The 20,028-nt window shown below is 37.9% G+C and overlaps 3 protein-coding genes across 3 annotated transcripts in view; 2 read left to right on the top strand and 1 right to left on the bottom strand.

Moving 5' to 3' along the window:
• Positions 1-4,581: 4,581 nt before the first annotated feature.
• On the top strand, positions 4,582-5,886 carry LOC134654890 (uncharacterized). Its single transcript, XM_063510351.1, has one exon. The coding sequence runs from the start codon at positions 4,678-4,680 to the stop codon at positions 5,881-5,883; it is 1,206 nt and encodes a 401-aa protein (XP_063366421.1). The 5' UTR covers positions 4,582-4,677; the 3' UTR covers positions 5,884-5,886.
• Positions 5,887-7,058: 1,172 nt separating this feature from the next.
• Positions 7,059-12,147, top strand: LOC134654744 (dentin sialophosphoprotein-like). The gene is made up of 3 exons (XM_063510216.1): positions 7,059-7,156; positions 8,963-11,283; positions 11,980-12,147. Exons 1-3 carry the CDS (start codon positions 7,142-7,144, stop codon positions 12,092-12,094), a joined length of 2,451 nt encoding a protein of 816 aa, XP_063366286.1. The 5' UTR covers positions 7,059-7,141; the 3' UTR covers positions 12,095-12,147.
• Positions 12,148-14,437: 2,290 nt separating this feature from the next.
• Positions 14,438-20,028, bottom strand: part of LOC134654668 (alpha-N-acetylgalactosaminidase) — an 86,168-nt gene continuing 80,577 nt past the window's right edge. The window contains exons 8-10 of the mRNA XM_063510144.1: positions 18,841-19,005; positions 17,607-17,679; positions 14,438-14,601 (exon numbers count right to left, since the gene is read on the bottom strand). Of these exons, the coding sequence (XP_063366214.1) occupies positions 14,495-14,601; positions 17,607-17,679; positions 18,841-19,005 (345 nt within the window). The 3' untranslated portion in view covers positions 14,438-14,494. The remainder of the gene's footprint in view (positions 14,602-17,606; positions 17,680-18,840; positions 19,006-20,028) is intronic.

Below are 20,028 nucleotides of genomic sequence, written 5' to 3' on the forward strand. Positions count from 1 at the left end.
AGTAAATATTATGTAGGTACACTTATAAAGTATAAAGTAGAAAATATCTTATAGGTACATAATATAAAAACCGATCATGTACGAGTAGGATTCACTATGGTTCCACAGTTACACATTTTTATTGCATATTTTTTGTTTAAGACCAACTCACCTATTATAGGACATAGGTCTTCCATTAATCTTTTGGCGTTGAACTATTTTTTGTATATGTATTTATGTAATACAATTCTGAGTTAGGTTATGGTACATTTTTGCTCACCTACTTATAGTTATGTATTATATCTGATATGTGAGATACCAAACCTGATACCAAAAATCGCCGCAAAGTTAAAAGTTCATTTATTTACGTTACTCATCTTCGGATCACCGACTTACTACTTCCTTACTTGACATATGTGTACTAAATTTCAATTGAACTAGTCCAGTAGTTACGGTGAAAATTGGCTTTAACAAAATGGCAGACACGAGTGATCTTACGTATAAGGGAGATTATTTTCCTTGAGTGAATGGTATGCATTTACCCCAATGCACCTCACGTTCCACGCGGCGCGGCGTAATCTGGCCCCTATTTCACCACGGTGACAGGTACGACAAAAACATCACTGTTATTGACGCCATAGGCATCCATGGACTACAGTTACCGCTAACACTGATTTAAACTTTCACGATTTTTACACATTATTAAATTGTACAACGGAACCGCAAAACGTTCAAGCGGATAAACAAGACCAAGTGCGGGTAGTTCGAAAAACTCGCGCGGTTATAAGATGCTGATGTCAACTTAAGCCAGTCTTCTCCGAGACCACGGGGACAACGCCGTCCTCGAAACGTCGGAGGTAAATCTTAAAACTTAGATACGCGATTAAGTCCCGTTGTACAATTTAATAATACAGTTACCGCTTACCATCGGGCGGGCCGTATTCGTGTTTGCCACCGTCATTGTACCTATTATTAAAAAAAAAACTTTATTATATCGGATAAAACAGACATTTCTCTCGCGAAAAAATCTTGTGACAATTGTCACAAGATTTTTCAAAGAATTTTCGATAAGTCTTGACAGGAAATGAGTTCTGTGTCGCAATTTCGATACAGTTGCCGTGTTTCTTGTGACAATTGTCATTAGCTTCGCAAAATAAGAATTTTTTAGTGGCAATATAATGGAGTTTATTTATTTATTAAAATGTTGGTGGCAAACAAGCACATCGCCCGTCCGATGGTAAGCGGTTACCGTAGCCTATGGAGGCCTGTGACGTCAGCAACAGTGATGTCGACAACTGTCGCACCTGTCACCGTGGTCGTGGTGAAATAGGGGCCAGTAAGTACCTAATAATCGCAGTGGTCTTAAGTGTCACAGACCCTACTGGCGCTTAAGTCCTTTATGACAATTTCTGCCTATTTTAAATTGTTCAAAAAAAAAGAAACCGAATAATTATATCGGACTACCGAATTTTCACGAGAATCAGTTGAGAAATGTGATATGGAAAGGAGAAGAATTCGGACATACGAAAGCATTTTTGCCCAAGTTGAAACGGAGACCTTCGCCAACGCTCGGTCAATGATGGTTTAGGTACAGCTAGCTGCAGAGAAAAGGTACCACCCCTGCATACAATTATCTATCTGGTCGTACCTTTTCTCTGCAGCTGACTGTACACCTATAAAAATGGTTGTCCCTGCTGTAATTTTATACCGGTACCGTACTTTGTATTTCAACCGGTATAGTTTTACCTTCAAAACGAACCGGTATTGATAAATAATAACGGTACCATACCGCTTATACCGTAAAGAAAGCATGATGCAGTCTCTGCTTTGCACAATTATTGTGTGGACAAAATTCTTATAATCACCGAAACATACATACCTACGCACATAATGTCATTGAAATAAAACATTGTTATTTTATAGTAAATTTATATAATACTCGATATATACACATAACAATAACCAGACCGCAGCGGTATTAAGCCTGTAAGCTTCATCTCTTGTCTCCAAATCCGCAAAAACTAGTTAGTACTAAATGCTGGTCTTGCTGTTATTTTATGCTTGAAGATTATGGCTTGTTTCTTGATTATTGAGAACAGCACGTAATCGCACACATATAGACGGAACGAACGGCAACAAAGTAGGTGTAGGCACTAAGACTTTCAGGTATTAAACGAATTACGCTTCGTATTAATAGGTAAGTAATATTTAAATGAATATATAATATTCTCTAACGTAAATACAAGATTACAATTGACATCAAATGTCATTGACGTACAGAAGTCATATACTTTTTTTTAATGACGCAAAATTGATACCAGCATAATGAAAATCAATCCCAATCAGTAAAACGAGTCTTTAAACTTTTTTCATTTTAAGCGGGTTTTGAAGGAACAAGTTACTTAAATTCAATTGTAATCGTATTGTTTTAGGATAGTTTACTGCTGTTTTCGATCGTTACGACCTGTAAATAACAACAAATCAAATTTTAAATAAATTTCTTTACCCTATTTTTTGAAATACAATTTATCTACTGGTATACATTTTCGTATGCGTATATGATGAAATGTCTAAATAATGTCAAAAACGAGCTACGACGACGTACACGTCTGCTTCGATCCAAGGCCAGCGGCCATCTGACTCGAAGAAGAATTTTAAGTGATGTCGTCAATGTATGGAAATTGTATGAAAGTTTACATTTGGGATTGAATTTCTGTGTTGTATTTGTGAGTAAAAATATAAGTAGATAATAATTTGCTAGTTTAGTTATCTAGCTTTCAAAATCACAACAACTCAATTACTGTTAAAGGCAAAACTGTAATGCGTGTTGCTCAAACGGAACTCCATATTTTGATTTTTGGATACTTTTAGTGTCGATTTGTAGAGAATTACAGCAAATAAAAAATATTATGCCATGAAGAGCCGGTACACGGCTTCTTCGTGAACAAATTTACGTATAATTTAATGCAGTTATTAAACATTTCTTGAACAAATTGATTGCACAAAGTGAGCTCTAAATCGAAAACATCATATACCGTCCCCTTAAGTGGTATGGGAACCTATCTCTGAATTTTCCCAACATGCATTGTTATAGAATTCTAGATTCAGTAGATTTACTTCAATGTATCACGCATCACTGTTGCTAAAGATTGTCAAAGAGTCATTGATTGTATTCTAAATATGTGCAAGGGCCTATTTCTATTTTGTTGTTGTAGTTTTTTTTTCCACCAGATTTTATACAATTTGATTAATGGTAAGTTTAAAGCTACTTAATGACAATATAAACTATTTAGGTGCGGAACCCTAAAAGCATCTTAATAGTTAATTTAGATGCTTATGAAGTGTATAGAGCAATCCCATATGAATCGGGTCATTATCTATGGATAATTGGATATTTTCATATAAGAATAAATAATAAGAAGAATAATAAATTTTATTTATAATAACTAAGAAATACGCATGCACAAAGGTGTCCGCTATATAAGCTCCAAACTAGGCTGAGCCTGTATTTTGGGGCTTACAAAAGAGTAAGTAACAGTGCCTAGCCAAGGTGACGATCGCTTGCGCTTCGCCATCGAATCGCTTTGTATCTCTCTATCACTCTTCCATATTAGTGCGGCAGTGACAGTTGCGTTTCGATCGCTACGGAGCGTATGCGATTGGCACGTTGGCTACGCAGCCAGATTGAATTAAACTAAACCTAATCTATCTATCTAATACCTTTAAACGAGCAATTCTTGTTTATTTATATATTTATTTATTTATATATATTTCGGTGATCTCGGAAACGGCTCTAACGATTTCGATGAAATTTACTATATGTGGGGTTTTCGGGGGCGAGAAATCGATCTAGCTAGGTCTTATCTCTGGGAAAACGCGCATTTTCGAGTTTTTATATGTTATCCGAGCGAAGCTCGGTCACCCATATATTATATCTACTTGAACTTGAAGTGACCAGGAAGTGACCCGTTTCGAAGCAGCCTAGGAGTAGAACACACTAATGTAACTTATTACCATAACACGGAGGTTCAACGACCTAAGGAAGACAGGTTTTACCGACGCAAACTTGACAAGCATGTAAACACTTTTTTAGTTAGTTTACTTTTATAATGACTTATCTGTATAGAAACTGCTTAGTTTTACAACCTTGTGTATTATCATCACGTTTGTGGGTTAAGATGTGTTAAGAGGTAAAATATTTGCTTAGGCCCACTTGCACAATTCCACTAACCCGGGGTTAACCGGCTAAACCTGGAGTTCCCATGGTTACCAGTACACTTTGACACTGGGTTAAAGGTTTAACCGCTTAACCCCGGGTTAGTGGGATGGTGCAAGTGGGTCTTAATGACTTAACTTAATGCCAGTCATTGGCACCCAGTTTTAGCAAAACTTTATATACAAGTAGGTACCTACTTTATATTTTTCCAGATATTAAATGCATATTTATGCATTCCAATAACACACTTTGAATCAGCCTAAATTCTGTAAGATATTAAAATAACTAAAAATAAAATACATGATTTACCTGATTCGTCCTTCGTTGTATCGAAAGTTTTTTTAAACATTTTGTGAACGCAGATGATCCATTTGACGTGCAACTTTGACATGAATCTGACACATCGTATTTTTAAACGTATTAAACTTTAAATTTTTAGTGTCCGATTTAATTTAAAAAATTCAAGAGTGTTATATATATAAATGTTTCACAGTTTCTATCTATTAGTTCTTTGTATATTTAACGCTTCTCCAGGTCAAAGATGTGTGCTAAATACTAGGTCTCATTTCGGCGAGCCATTGCCGGTGTTTGTAAGGAATGGAAGACTCTTGGAGCCCGATGATCGATATGGAAACGTGGAGATGAACAGCGGAGACACCTTGACCCTGAGCTGTGGAAGCTCAGGGCCTATATCACACCCTAACGCCATCCGCCAGCTCAGAACTGCTACTATAACTTGCGAAGCTGGTGATAACTTTAAAAACGATGATTGGCTAAACGCACCAGCTAGTTTCAGCCGATTTCGATGCCAAGACCCTCCTGACTATAATAGCCAACGCACGAATCAAACTTGCTTCAATGGGCATCAAATCTACGAAGTTGGGTATCAGATTGACAACGAATGGCACCCGGTATACCAGTCCTGTTTCGATGAAGATGTCCTCAGACCTGTCTATTCGAAATACACGCAGAAGCCATATAATGCTATGTATCAAACTAGAGTAGATAGACCTTACTTTAAAGCGGATGGCAATTATCGAACTATTCCAGTGGAATCTTTGTTTTCTCCGTGGGGTCAGAGGGCAGCTATCGGAAACCTTGTAGGTTCTGCTATCGACCGCTACGTTACTAGATCCGAAGAGATGTCTAGAGGCCACTTAGCTGCGAAAACAGACTTCGTGTTTGCGTTCGGGGAAAGAGCTACATTCCACTACGTAAACTGCGCGCCTCAGTGGAAAAACTTTAACGGAGGAAATTGGAACACCTTAGAAGTTGACTTGAGAAACCACGTCCACGCAGTAGGATACAATACTATAATATACACTGGAACTTTTGGAGTAACCAGCCTTTTTAACCAATATGGAGAACGAGTTAATCTCTACCTCGCTAATGATAATAACAACAATCCAGTGATTCCAGTGCCTCAATATTATTATAAAGTGGTTTATGATACGGACTCTCGCAAGGGTATCGCCTTTGTGGGCATAAATAACCCGTATTACACTGCGAGCGAAGCTAGGGACCTGTTTTTCTGTGAAGACTTGTGTAGGGGCAACCAGGAATTTCGCTGGTTGACGTGGCACCCGGATAACCCTTCGGAGGGATACACTTTTTGTTGTAGAGTTGAGGATTTTCGGCGTACGGTTAATCATTTACCGGAATTCGAGGTTACAGGATTACTAACGTGATTTAAAAAACACTATGTTCATTGTGTACTGTTATATATTTTTTTATTTATATATAAATGTATTATTTAATTGATATCGTTTCATTCAAACATTACTGTATTTTATTTTCGTATGTTATCACAATGAGTAGAAAAATACAAAACTCGTTTTTTGGTAAATACCTATCTTAAAACTTTAAACGAGCAATTCTTGTATATTTATTTATTTATTTGTACCTATATATATTTCGGTCTCGGGAACGGCTCTAACGATTTCGATAAAATTAGCTACATGGGGGTTTTCGGGGGCGTAAATCGTGATAAAATCTAGCTAGGTTTTATCACTGGGAAAGCGCGCATTTTTGAGTATTTATTATGTTTTCCGAGCTAAGCTCGGTCTCCCAGATATTAATACCTAATAGTTACATTGACAAACGTGTCCCAACCGCGGAATAGGTACCTATATATAATGTGTTTCGAGTCAATGCCCTCTTTAAGATAGTAACCGTTCTGAATCCGTCTTATCACCACTATGCGAATATAATAGTAACATGGCCCAAATATTTCCGGATATAATTAAAACTGATCATTATGATATTTTATGTGACTGGTCTGATCAGGGGCACGTTTCTCAAAAGCTTGTAACTTGTAAAACAAGTGGATGTCTCTTTTTGACAGCTTTTGTTATAAAGGGACTTCCACTTGTATTACAAGTTTACAAACTTTTGAGCAAGGCTCCCTGAGCGTAATTCCTACAGTGCCCCACCAAACACAGACACATGATATAGTTATTTGTTTTACAAAGGGCAAACTTGTTGTTTAACGTCTCGTGCTAATATTGATACCCGAGCAAGCGTAAGATTCCAAAATTGAACCACACGCGTAGCGAGTGGTTCGAAAAATGGAATCTTGAGCGTTGCGAGGGGTTGAACATCAACTTTGTCCCCTCGTAAAACAAATTACTACCTATTTCAATATTGGTTCAAATTTCTATTGTTATCATTGTATAGGATAGGTGAAATATGGCTGTCACATAATGAAGTCACTTACTAAATGAACATTCTATAGTGTGTAATTAGTTTATAGCTTCCAAACGAGCTTAAACCGACCTAGGAAATATCTAAATGGATATTAATAGCCAAATTGATTATGATTCACTATCGTTCATTAGACGTTAATGCACTGGAGAAGGAAATGCTATAATTAGGCTGGCGGACAAGTTAGATGCCATTTGCTTATTGTGATTTGGTCAGGCTGTGTGAAAGTTGTGTTAGTGCAAAATGAGGATATTTTTGGTAAGTTCTATATTTTGATAATTTAAAGTTTGATGTAGGAATTTGAATATAGTTGGTCAAACCAATCTATTAGTACCTAAACAAGAACCATACAATCTATGCTTATCCTTTTCTTTCGGGTGCTAGTACTAGTGTAAGACAAAGATAGTATGATTATCTCTGTCTATGTTTGAAATGAGACAGTCCTTTGACAAACTATAGTTATTTTATTTCACATTTAGTAATATTAACAAGCTTCTAATACTAACTGGAACCTGATTAATCTGATTATCAACATTAGACTACGCTAAATTTTCATGCCTTGAAATCGTAATTTCTTTATCTGCCTATCTATTACACAGTAGATGTCTATCTATGTCAGATAAACGTCAGGCCATAGATTGTGTATGACCATTGGCTGCCTATTTTCGACAGAGGGGAACGCCTGTTAATGGCTACTCCATTTGGTTATATCCTCTAAGGGTACAAGTGACAATGCTTACCATGGTAGGTACATAATATATCTCTCTTCTATTAGCGCTGAGGGCCTAAAGCGAAACACGAAATTTCGTTATCTGCATCTGCTTAACTCTTGCATATTCGAGCGATAGATAGGCAGATAAGAGCAATTCTCAAAAAGTTTGTACATTTAAATCACATCTTAGATTTCTATAAAAATTGGTATGCTGGTAATAGGGAACGCTCCCGGTACTTACTGAGTTTGTATGGCGAGAACCGGGAATTCTCGGTTCCGGTACTGTATTTGTACCTATAGAAAACCAGTACCGGGAGCACTCCCTAGCTGGTTAGTACATGAAGCTGAACAACTTCCACCACATTTCCCAAAATGTCCCAGAAAGTGTCTAAGAAACATTCCTTTTTTGTTACCAAACGTGTAAGGAAATCTGGTAACAAAAAATGAATGTTTCTTAGAAACTTTCTGAGACATTTTGGGAAAGGTGGTGGAAGTAGTTCAGCTTCATGTACTTTACCAGCATACCAATTTTTACCTATAGAAATCTAAGATGTGATTGAAATGTACAAACTTTTTGAGAATTGCTCTTATCTGCCTATCTATCGCTCGAATATGCAAGAGTTAAGCAGATGCAGATAACGAAATTTCGTGTTTCGCTTTAGGCCCTCAGCGCTAATAGAAGAGAGATATATTATGTACTTACCATGGTAAGCATTGTCACTTGTACCCTTAGAGGATATAACCAAATGGAGTAGCCATTAACAGGCGTTCCCCTCTGTCGAAAATATGCAGCCAATGGTCATACACAATCTATGGACTGACGTTTATCTGACCTAGATATTTTACGTTACGTATACATTTGACGTGCCCCTCCCCCGAAAAATCGGCAGGTGTTTTGTACAAAAAATTACAGACAACTGTCTCCATTTGGTTAAATCCTCCAAGCTTGTACCTAATACGAACTCTAAACCTAATATTATAGGTTCCATTTCGTAAACTAATGCAAGGGTTGGAGGCACGAATTGCCAATTGAAATAGGCTCCTTACGTGTAGAAGTGGTTTAGGTTATTATATAATTTTAAGACGTGCATAGCTAACATAGCTATGGTAAGTTTATGTATTGAATCTAGAACTTATTTACTATTTCTAACCCAGTGATAAATATCATTTTTGTTTTTCACTACGAACGAACTTCACCGCATCGGAGCTTGTGTATACTCAGCTCTATACACATTGTTTTAAGTTGATAAAACAAGTTTTTTTTCGATGCTCTCTTTTTTACCCATTTTAATTGGACATTATAAGGGTGTGTAACTATACTAGTAAAGTATAATTCCCTACGTCTCTTTCAGATATTTTTTTCTGCGGCCATAATAATTGCATTAGCCGATGCCCAACGAAAGCCTAACATCACCAAACCGGTTGTGAACCTCGAGAAACGACCACGTACTTCACTATGGCGTCGACCTCCCGAAGAAAGAAGAAAACTATCGATATTCCCAAAAAACAACGTAAAGTTCGTGGTCACCCCCAAACCTGTGAACGACGAGCCACAGGAGTCATCAACTAAAAGGCCGTTAATGAGAAAGTTTATAACGCAGGACAAGAACGAGAAAGGAACCTGGTCATTCGCACGAAGAGAGCCTCTCATGAAGACACAGAGATTCACTGTGACGGCACCACCAAAATCTAGCAACCAAAAAGCCATTGAAGAAATTAAATCTGAAGAATCATTGACTGTACCAATTGTGCTTAGCGATATAAACACCAAGCATCATAGTATAAACAAAGGGAACCTAATTGAAGCGGTGAAAATACAAAAGAACCCTGCGGCATCTAAACATAAAGCTGAACAACGTGTTACCAAAGTAGGAATTCCTCAAAAAACCAAGATAAATGACACACAAGATTCCAAAATTGATCAAAAGAATGATAATAAAAGTCGAGCAACATTTGGAGAAGACTTAATCGATGTACGACGTTTCAACGACGACGGTGTTCATTTGGATGCAAACGAAACTATAAACACGGACCAAAATGAGCAGAAGGTTCTCAATAAAACAACTGATACTCTTAACACAGAAGCTTTAGAAGACATTGATGACAGAGCAGTAGACTTAAATGAAATTAAATACCCGATTGGCCATGACAATAATTCACTAAAAATGGATAGTGAAGGATCTGACAATCATAAAGCAGGGCAGATTTTGAACATCAATGACCTTGAAATCATGTTAGAAAAACTAGTAAATATTACTGAAAAGTCAAATATTAGCTCTACATCAGATTTGAAAGACAATGGTGCTTTCGTCATATTAAACAACGAAACCAGTATAGACGAAATACCTCAGTTTGATGTCACAAAATCAAACGATTTTTATGATGTTGTAACTCTTAGCACTGATGATAAAGAAAATATTCAGGGTTCCTTTAATAAGGCGAACGAAAAAATGCACCATGCAAGTGACACCAATGTATTAAATGACAAAGATATCAATGAACATGAAGCGGAGACTTTGATTATAGGTAACTTGGAAAATCAAACAAATTTTGTCGAGAACGATACAGTTAGCGCTGCAAATAGTGAAATGTATCAAGAACAAAAAGAAAGTGTAGGATTAAAAGTGCAAGAATTTAAAATAAATACTGGTGATACTTCAAAAAATACCACTGCGCATACTATTGACGGTGAAGTAACTATTAATGATCCAATAGAAGAACTTACAACTCCCTTGCCCACAAAAGATAATAAAAATGATTCGGATACCTCGAATTCGCTAAATCTTTCACTTGAAATATATGAATCTAACATGCCTTTGAGCATAGAAGAAATTTCAAGTGATTGCGACGATAATAATTGTAATGAATCTACGCCAGGTAAATTAAACTTAACAATCGAAGAAACCTCTAATGAAGAATTAATTGAAAATTTGTCTTTCGGGGAAATTTCAAACGAATCGACCAGCGGAGCGTCTAACGATTACGCAGAAGAGCGTTCTAATGAGTCATTTAGTAATTCATCTGACAACTTACTTAATGAACATATCTCTAATGAATCGTCTTCTAATATGGCAGGCGAAGAGTTATCTAATGAATACAATGAAGATAAATCTAACAATTTAACCGATGAAATTGTAAGTGAATCTTTAGTTGAATCGTCTGATAATTTCACTGGAGAGCAATTCTCAAATGAGTCATCTTCAAATATGGCTGGAGAGGAGTTATCGAATGAATATTTTGCAGATAAATCTATCAATTCTGAAGAGATTTCACGTGATTCCATAATTGAAAACTCGAACAGTTTTTCTGTTGAACAAATCTCGAATGAATCATCAAACATAACCGAGGAAGAATCTTCGAACGAGTCTTATTTGATTGATGATATTACAAATGAAAGCATTGAAACCTCTGACGTTATAACAGAAGAGGAATCCTCAAATGAATCATCATCAAATCCGACTAGCGAAGAAATATTAAATGAGTCTTATTTCATTGGGAATTTTTCAAATGAAAGCACTGAGATATCTTACAATTTCACTGTAGTGTCAAAGGAATTGTTGAGTGACAATTCTGACAATGTTACTGATGACAGGATACCTGAAGTAGTGGCTAGTGAGCAAGGGACGAGCACAGAAGATATTGCGGAGGGGACATTGGTAAATAGATTTAAAAGGTAAATCTCATTTTATGTACTTATTATTTTTGTACATTTTTTTTATGACAAAGTATTTATTTAATTTAAACATAATCATATAATCAAACACAAACGTAATCGTCATGAACATTTTTGTACATTAAGTAGGTACTTGTTTCCTTAATTAACATTTTTCTTAATTAACAGATTTCAAGTTTATTCTAATTATGGTTATTTAAATTACCTAGATTATGTTCATTTTATTTTAATCACTGCATCTATCAGTTTTGGTATGCCGTACGACGTACTTAAGACACATAAATTAAGTAACATTACTTATTTCATACTTATTGTTGGCTAGCTTATGGCCAATTAGGCAATTACTTATGACCATTGACGTATTATATAGTATCTCAGGACGGGCCTTACGGGCACCGAAAATGGTAGGTACGAGTTCAGCGGTGTCACTCACGAATTCGAGCCAATCGTGCAGTCTAACGCCATCTAACGCAACTAGTTGCGACCAATCGCGCGCGTGGTGCGAACTCATCAACCAATCGCGTTGTAGCGTTGTCACACCGCTGTACTGGCCCCATTCATGCCCCAATCTTATTGCCCGTACGGCTATGCTTAAGACTCGTTGTACTGTAGGTATGTGCCTACTTTTTAAAGCCACATGATGAGATAATATAAGTACACATCAATTAAAATTGTGCTTTTATGTACTTGTTACAGGAGCAATAACATAATTGAAGAAGAAAGTTTACCGACAACTGTCAGCGGATTCAAATACACAGGCCACGAAGTCAGACTGAATCATGACACGAGTTACAAGAATATCAACGCCTGAAAAAAAGTGCAGAGCAATTTTTCGACTGTGTAAATATATGAATAGTAGGAGTTGCTTTTGTTTAGGCTTAATAATGTTCAAAAAAATTTCAATACCTTATAACATGCGTACCTAATTATAATTTTTCTATTTAACTACTTATAATTATCAAACTAAGCAATGTTGCAGTTAATTGTAAATAAGGATTGACAAAAATAATTACCCTTTTTCCTTTAGTAGGTACAGTGAAATAATTTAATTTCCTACCCATTTCGTACATACATACATAGTCACAGTGACATTAGTATGAAATCTCTAGCGACTTTCATATTGATTGTCACTGCGACAAGGTACGAAATTAAATTCTTTGACTTTACAGTCACCATACGGGATTGTTACGCCATTTAGGGCTCTAGCTAAATTGGTTGTTCCATACTTACGCTATGGAATTTCCGATTTAGCTAGAATCTTAAATGGCGTAGCGTGACTGTAGGTACATAACTTCGCCTTTTTTGATAACCTTTATACAATTACTTAGCTACTCGATGTATGTGGTTTAGATCATGTAAGCTAGCAATTCTACCATATAATTTAAATGCACCGTATGTTTGAAATTTAATTTATTACCAAGTGACTGGTTAGTATAATTACGTTGTCTAGTATTAAGTTACGATTTAAAATAAAACAAGCTACTTACATGTATAATTATTTATTATATTCTTTAAAAAAAACTTACAATTACAGGCACCTAAAATGTACATCCTTACACTAACACGCAATGGCAAAAACGATCCTCACATTTTGTTACAAAACTCTGTTCTACTTGATCACACTGAAATGAAATATAAATACATGTAAACTAAGGCAAGAGAACCAGAATATTATAAGGGGAGCCCACAGCGGCACACTCTCTTCATATTGAAGATATTGAAACTTTTCTTTATATTAAAAGTGTTTTTATCGCGTTATGTATTACGGGGCTGTAAAGTGCCATCTGAACAGCTGTCAATACTAGAGATGATTAAAATAAAATGTTTCATAATCAACAAATGCTTAAAAAGGGTCTTCTTATGTAACAACTTTCCAATAATACATTTTAAATATTAGGTAAATATACCTAATTTTTAGCATTTTTTTTGTGTAATTTTTCTTTTTAGGTAGGGGAACCAGATATTCGGTATTCGGCCGAATAGTAGGCGACATTCCGCCGAATACCGAATATTCGGCAAAGTGGCCGAATAGGCCGAATACCGGACAGTTGCCGAATATTCGTGGCATCTCTAGTCAATACAGCTAAATTTTGTTTGTTTTTGTAGTTATTTTTCCAAGCCTTAGGCTAAGGAGGATATTTCCACATACGCAACCCAATATTTTTAAAATATTGACCCCAGTTAGCTAAATTACATGCATAGTGTGTTCCGCTATGGGTTCCGCCTCTACGGTAACTACAGACACCAATATTACAACAGACTGGGAGCCACTGGGCACATTTACAACAGGATCTAGCTATCAGTTGGTGGAGGGATAAGGTCCACTATTTAATTACAATATCTATATTACTTAACCTTTTGGACGCCAACGACCGATATATCCGCACCGTAGGTTCAACGCCAAAGACCGATTAATTGGTCACAGACCACAGAGCAACATAGACCTACGTCCATATGCATAAATTTCAATTTCAGTTTTGACACTTCGGTGATGTGGCGTCAGCGTGACAGCTTTTGTGTTTGACACGGCGTCGAAAAAGTTAAGTAGGTATTTCATAACCATAAAAAGATTAAACATGATTCGAAGATTTATGATTGCAATAAAAAAAATACTAAGGCTTGAATGGGTTTGTAAAATCGTCTCGTATCATGTCGCACGGTTTTTTTTCTTTGGCCTGACACTGCTGTTTGTTTAGATTTTCAATAATTTTGTCTTTTAACTCACAGACTGACAGAAAAACGCCAATGTACGAATGGCTGTCTCTTGTCACACTAAAACGAACCTTACCCCTACACCACAACTCCACTTCAGAAGCATTCCACAGGCTGTCCCGTACAAACGCATTTTATTTCCTATTATAACTTTTTTTCGGTGTTTTTCGGGACATAAGTATTTTTGACCATTTATTACTGAGAAAGAAGCTCTTATCACGGGCTTGGTAGCCGTAGCTTATTTTGTTAGATATAACAATAGAGGTCACTGAATATCAATCACATGAGTGTCTACACTTGTAGAAAATTCGCGTTTGTACGGGACAACGGTAGACAACTTCATGGAATGCTCAAGGGCCATTCTCTGAGAATATGTCTGCGGTTGCCTTATCACCACGATTCTTCATACATTTTGTATGTGTCCCGGCAGTTAGACCGCAGACATATTATTTGAGAATGACCCTCAATTGTACTCGCGTTCAGTTCTCGCTAGATGTCGCTACTTCTTCAGCCGGAACACGTCATTGAGCGGCGAGTAGGGCGTCCGCGTCGGGATGGCGTTGTACGCGAACGCGGGCTGTGCGTCCGCGCGCAGTATCACCACGCCTGTTGGGGAAGGGTGGGTTAGGACATAGAGAAAAAAATACATAGAGTGCTCACTCCATACATCAGTTCAGACTATTAATTTCAGTGTCTACATCTAGCATCGAGTAGCGGAACTATCAGTACTGCTACTTGACAATAGATGTAGCGCCGACCGGAAAGTCTTGTCTCAACAGCATAAGACTTTCCGGTCGGTGGCGACATCTATTGTCAAGTAGCAGTACTGATAGTTGCGCTACTCGATGCTAGATGCTAATAGTCTTTTTGGTACTAAAACTGATGTATGGAGTGAGCACTCTATGTATTTTTTTCTCTATGGTTAGGATTATGCTGCGTCTTACGTAAGCGAACAACTCGCGAACGCGAAGCGAAGCGGCGCGGCGCGGCGCGGCGGGCCCACGGCGTTCGCGTTCGCAACGAGATCGCCAACGTAGGACACTTCTATAGGTATCAAAGGATTGATTCACCCCGCGCCGCATCGCTTCGCTACGCGTTCGCATGTTGTTCGCCTACGTAGTACGCTGCGCTAGGGTTTGCACGACGGATCCGAAATATATGGGAATATCCGCGGATCCGGATCCTTCATACATTTCGGATCCGGATTGCAAAACCCTAGTTAGGATCTTAGTGTGGTGGTAGCGCTAAAGAGGACTGCTGTAACCGAGCTATCTACAGTCACCTGCAGTAATATGCACAACGGAGCGTCCAAAAATATATGACATGCTCTTATGGCTCTACAAATACCTACGTCATCTCTCTCTACCGAGCGTAAACAATTGGCATGTTGGCGATGCACACAGGTTTGTCTCAAAATTATTCTTATCAACGAATAAAGCCAAATTTCCGTGGTAGGTCTTAAGGTCCTCTGTCATAAGCTAAGTAGCCTAAGGCCTATGGGTGTAATTCATACAAAATTCAACGGACCAGACGATTCAACGGAGCCACGCCGTTTTGTCGCCTAAATAGTGTTTAGTTTTTTAAGTTTATATAAAATGCATATATATGTTAGTCTGTAAGGTATTTGTAATATGGGCCTTGTTGCCTGATTTAAAATGTTAAATAAATAAATAAATAAAAATGCGACAGCGTACTGACTATAAACAGTAAAAACGGTTTTATACAGCGGTTGCTCTGTCTATTGAGTCCTCTTTAGCACTACAGCCGACTACTAGGTTCAGCTCTTTCAATAAAGTATTATTTGATTTAAGTAAAGGATAGGTACAGAAAATATTCGTGGGCTCGATTCTGTTTCAACAATTTGTTACTAAGGTTTTCATTTTGTTTTGATACCACCTTGATTGCCTTTATTAGGCACATCACGCGCAACAATAAGTGCAAGCGAGATGACATGTGATTGCATTTCGCGAGGACCTGATTGGTCGTGAGCTCTTAATATTGATTGATCAGAATCGACCCAACGCTTATGTTATTCTACGTGTAGACCGTGTAGTAGAAAAGAAAAGTTAATATTCAAATAAAGTACCTATAGACATTTTAATAATACTAGTTCTTCAGGTTAGAATTTTCGTAGTATAGCAGTATTGTTACAATCATACATGCGAGTCATTGTGAAACTCAATTGATATATTAGTATTATTTGTATCATAAATATAGTGCGTGAAAAAAGAATGAGTGCGTATGTTTTACGTGCAATGTGCATCTAAAATCGTTGACGTATTTAATTGACATGATTGGTTGGCAACCACCGACAGTGTCCAACATTTTGCTTAATAACTAATGCTTCCCTATCGTGTGATGCGTAAAAATTAATATGGGACCCAACGACGTACTTAAACCATATGTGAAATGAGCGATTTGTGTGAATTCCCATCGCCCTTTCCCCTATCCCAAAGCACGTACAGTCAGCAGCAGAAGTTGCTACGCGGGCGAAGTGTTCAAAGTTACCTTGACGCGCTCTTATTCTCTTAACAATAAAGTCGGGTCAAGATCATTTTGAACACCTCGCCCGCTTAACAACTATTGCTGCAGACTGTATGAGTAAGCCTCATGTGACTGGGTCCCCATACCATACCTGCACCTCCTGTCCTGGCGTGGAATTCGACCTTACACCGATAATAAAATAATATAAAGCTTTCCCAGCTGGCATTGGGTTTGTGGTAATACAAAACCTTGTGAAACACCGGCTGCCGAGTGATTTTAGGGCTTCCATTCCAAAACTATTCGAATTAACAAATCCTAATTGCGACACAACTAAATTCCACGAGAATATCATCGGGGCCATTATATTTATTATATGGGATATCCTAAATTAACGTATCTGTGTTCATGTTTACAATGAAGCAAATAAATATCTACTTTAATTACCTACTTGAGGGATCTTTTACAACCAATTGGGGCATTATGTATAAAAAGGGACCTTATTGTCGAAGCGGTGGTGGCCGAGTGGATATGACGTCCGACTTTCAATCTGGAGGTCGCGGGTTCAAATCCTGGCTCGTACCAATGAGTTTTTCGGAACTTATGTACGAAATATCATTTGATATTTACCACTAGCTTTTCGGTGAAGGAAAACATCGTGAGGAAACCTGCATACATCTGCGAAGAAATTCAAAGGTGTATGTGAAGTCCCCAATCCGCATTGGGCTAGCGTGGGGACTATAGCCCAAGCCCTCTCGCGCATGAGAGGAGGCCTGTGCCCAGCAGTGGGACGCATATAGGCTCACATTATTATTTATTATTATTATTTATTGTCGATGGGACCTTATTGTCGATGGCGCTTACGCCGCACAGCGTCGCGCGGCATTGTATATATATCGGAGCATCGTTAATAATGGCGTAAGCGCCATCGACAATTAGGTCCCTTTTCATAGATAACGTCACAATTTATCAATAGCGATATTGATGACTGTAACTAGCAGAAACATTTTGAAATTGTCGCTTATTTCTAGTGGCACAAACGGCGGGTCCTAGCAATAAAAGTCCTAGGTATGGAAGCCCTAGCGATGTTAGTCCGCGCCCAGATACTGAACAAGCGCAACACGTTCTACCTGAGGGGTTCACTTTCACTTTGATCTTCGTCTGCGGCGACAGCACGCCGTAGTCCACGTCTTCGTACAGGTCCTAGAAAAGTCAAGGACTTTGTGTTTGGAGCAAAATCAATTGAAATATCGTGACCACCGGTCTGGCCTAGTGGGTGACCCTGCTTATCAAGCCGATGGTCATGGGTTCGAATCCCGGTAAGTGCATTTATTTGCATGATGATTATTGATTACTATAATGTATGTATGTATTTGTATATTAGTTATATTACCTATATATATATATATCGTTGTCTGAGTACCCACAACACAAGCCTTCTTGAGCTTACTGTGGGAGTCAACATCAACATTTATTCAGCAAATAGGCCACAAGGGCACTTTTACACGTCAACATGGAATTTACATACAGCAAAAAAAACACATCAACAATTATAAAATACAACTAAGCCGCAAATATCAAATCAAACTAAAGTAGAGTTAGTCAATCTGTGTAAGAATGTCCTATAATATTTATTTATTTATTATCCTAATTTTAGAATTGGAATTTGGCGAAACGCTCAAAGATAGCTTAGGCTCCTTTTACACCAACATGACAATTGACACCACTGATGACCATGACCTCATTTCTGGGTCGGTAAGTAACTACGCGACGGTGCATAGCGTCAAAATTTACTTGCCGGACCAAAAATGGACGTAGAATTGTCTATATCAGACGACAAGTGTCTGTGTGGTGAAATAGGGGATAGGCAACGGACACTAAATAATTCTACAAGTTCCGCAGTGATTTTCGAGGGTTAGTCTTTAATCATAAGGTAAGGAAGAATGCGGGGTTCAGGCAGACCGAAAAGGAGATGGCGGGACGACTTGGACTCAGTTTATCCGGATTGGCGGGAAAATACAAACGACAGGGTTGAGTGGAGGAAAGGAGGGAGACCTTTGCCCAGCAGTGGGACACTAAACCAGGCTAACTAAAAAAGGGAAAAACGCGGAATAGCCTCCTAAGGCCCAAGGTCCTACCTGTAGTACTTCTTCAGTTCGATGAAATTTAAACGATATTCAATTGGAACAGAGTTGCATTTCCCTCGTTTCGTTAAATTTTCAGCCAAATAAAAATCAACTCAATTCCCATGCACTATAGGTTCAAATTTCAGTAGCAAATTTTGGGTATTGCATTTGTATGGCTGGGCCTTAGGCATTCTAAACGAAAAGATCTGGGATCTGGGTGTGTAGAAGACTGCCTTACCTCGACTCTGTACCCAGCGGGATTGTTAAGTCCCAACTCCCGAAGTGTGACAGCCACATCAGATGGCGTACCGTCCGTCCGTCTGTTGACGAAAGCGACCGCATACGAGTAGTATTGTCCTTGGATGGGCAGGATGGGGCGCGACCAGATTTCGATGCCTCGATGCTGGAATATGGAAACAATTTATGAGGTTAATGGGCTCAGTAGGGCTAAGATGGCCGGCTCCTTATCATTTGTCACCATGGCTGTCACGTTCAAACAAATATGTAAGTGTGAAAGTGACGCATAGCATGACAGGTGATAAAAATGCGACCATGATAGCTGGTCAGGGCTTATAAATTAGTTGTTTCCAAATTATGTGCTGCAGCTTCGGCTAGTTTTAGAAGGAGACAAGGTATTTGCAAATGGTATTGCATTAGGTAAATGAGCTGTCATTAATCACGTGACATCCACTAACCACTAGTAAATTAAGTGTATATTATATATTTAAAGAAGGGCTAACTAAACCCAAATGATTTATTTATCAGTATTCGGCTGAACTCGAAAATCGCACAGAGGGCGTACCGCAAAAAAATTCTCACGATTTATTCGATAGGCGCTCTAAACGCTGATCGTATTAGGTCGTTCAAGAAGACGTCATTTGCAATACGATCATAGGGCATCTGACAAAATGTGTAAGTATCTTCATGCGGAATATAAACTTTAAGAACCTGTTAGCTATGTAAAAATATGCTTACATTAAATAACAATTATGTACACAATCAACTTCCTATTACATAGATTACAATCTATTATACACATCTCAAGTGTTTCATTACTCGGACATTGTTTCTATAAAAAAACACGACGCCTCACAATCTGTCGATGAGCAATTTTCAGGCAGGATGTTAACGACTGTGTTTATTTTAATTAGACGTGCTTTTTATGAGAAGTTTTTGCTGAAGGAAAAGAAACATGTTTAGTGTTCGGATTGACTTTGGTACTTAAACCATAAAGTTACTGTGTCATCATGTAACTCGCCGTAAGCCCCTGATGTATATTTTGATTAAGTATATCCTTAAGTGAAAAAAACCCGGTAAAGTGCGAGTCGGACTCACGTTCCAAGGGTTCCGTACATTAAGTCCGACTCACGCTTGACTGCACATTTCTAATACGTTTTCCTTTCATCTGTAAATAACTATTATGTGT

The sequence above is a fragment of the Cydia amplana genome, chromosome 15, assembly GCF_948474715.1.
Source record: "Cydia amplana chromosome 15, ilCydAmpl1.1, whole genome shotgun sequence".
NCBI classification, from domain to species: domain Eukaryota; kingdom Metazoa; phylum Arthropoda; class Insecta; order Lepidoptera; family Tortricidae; genus Cydia; species Cydia amplana.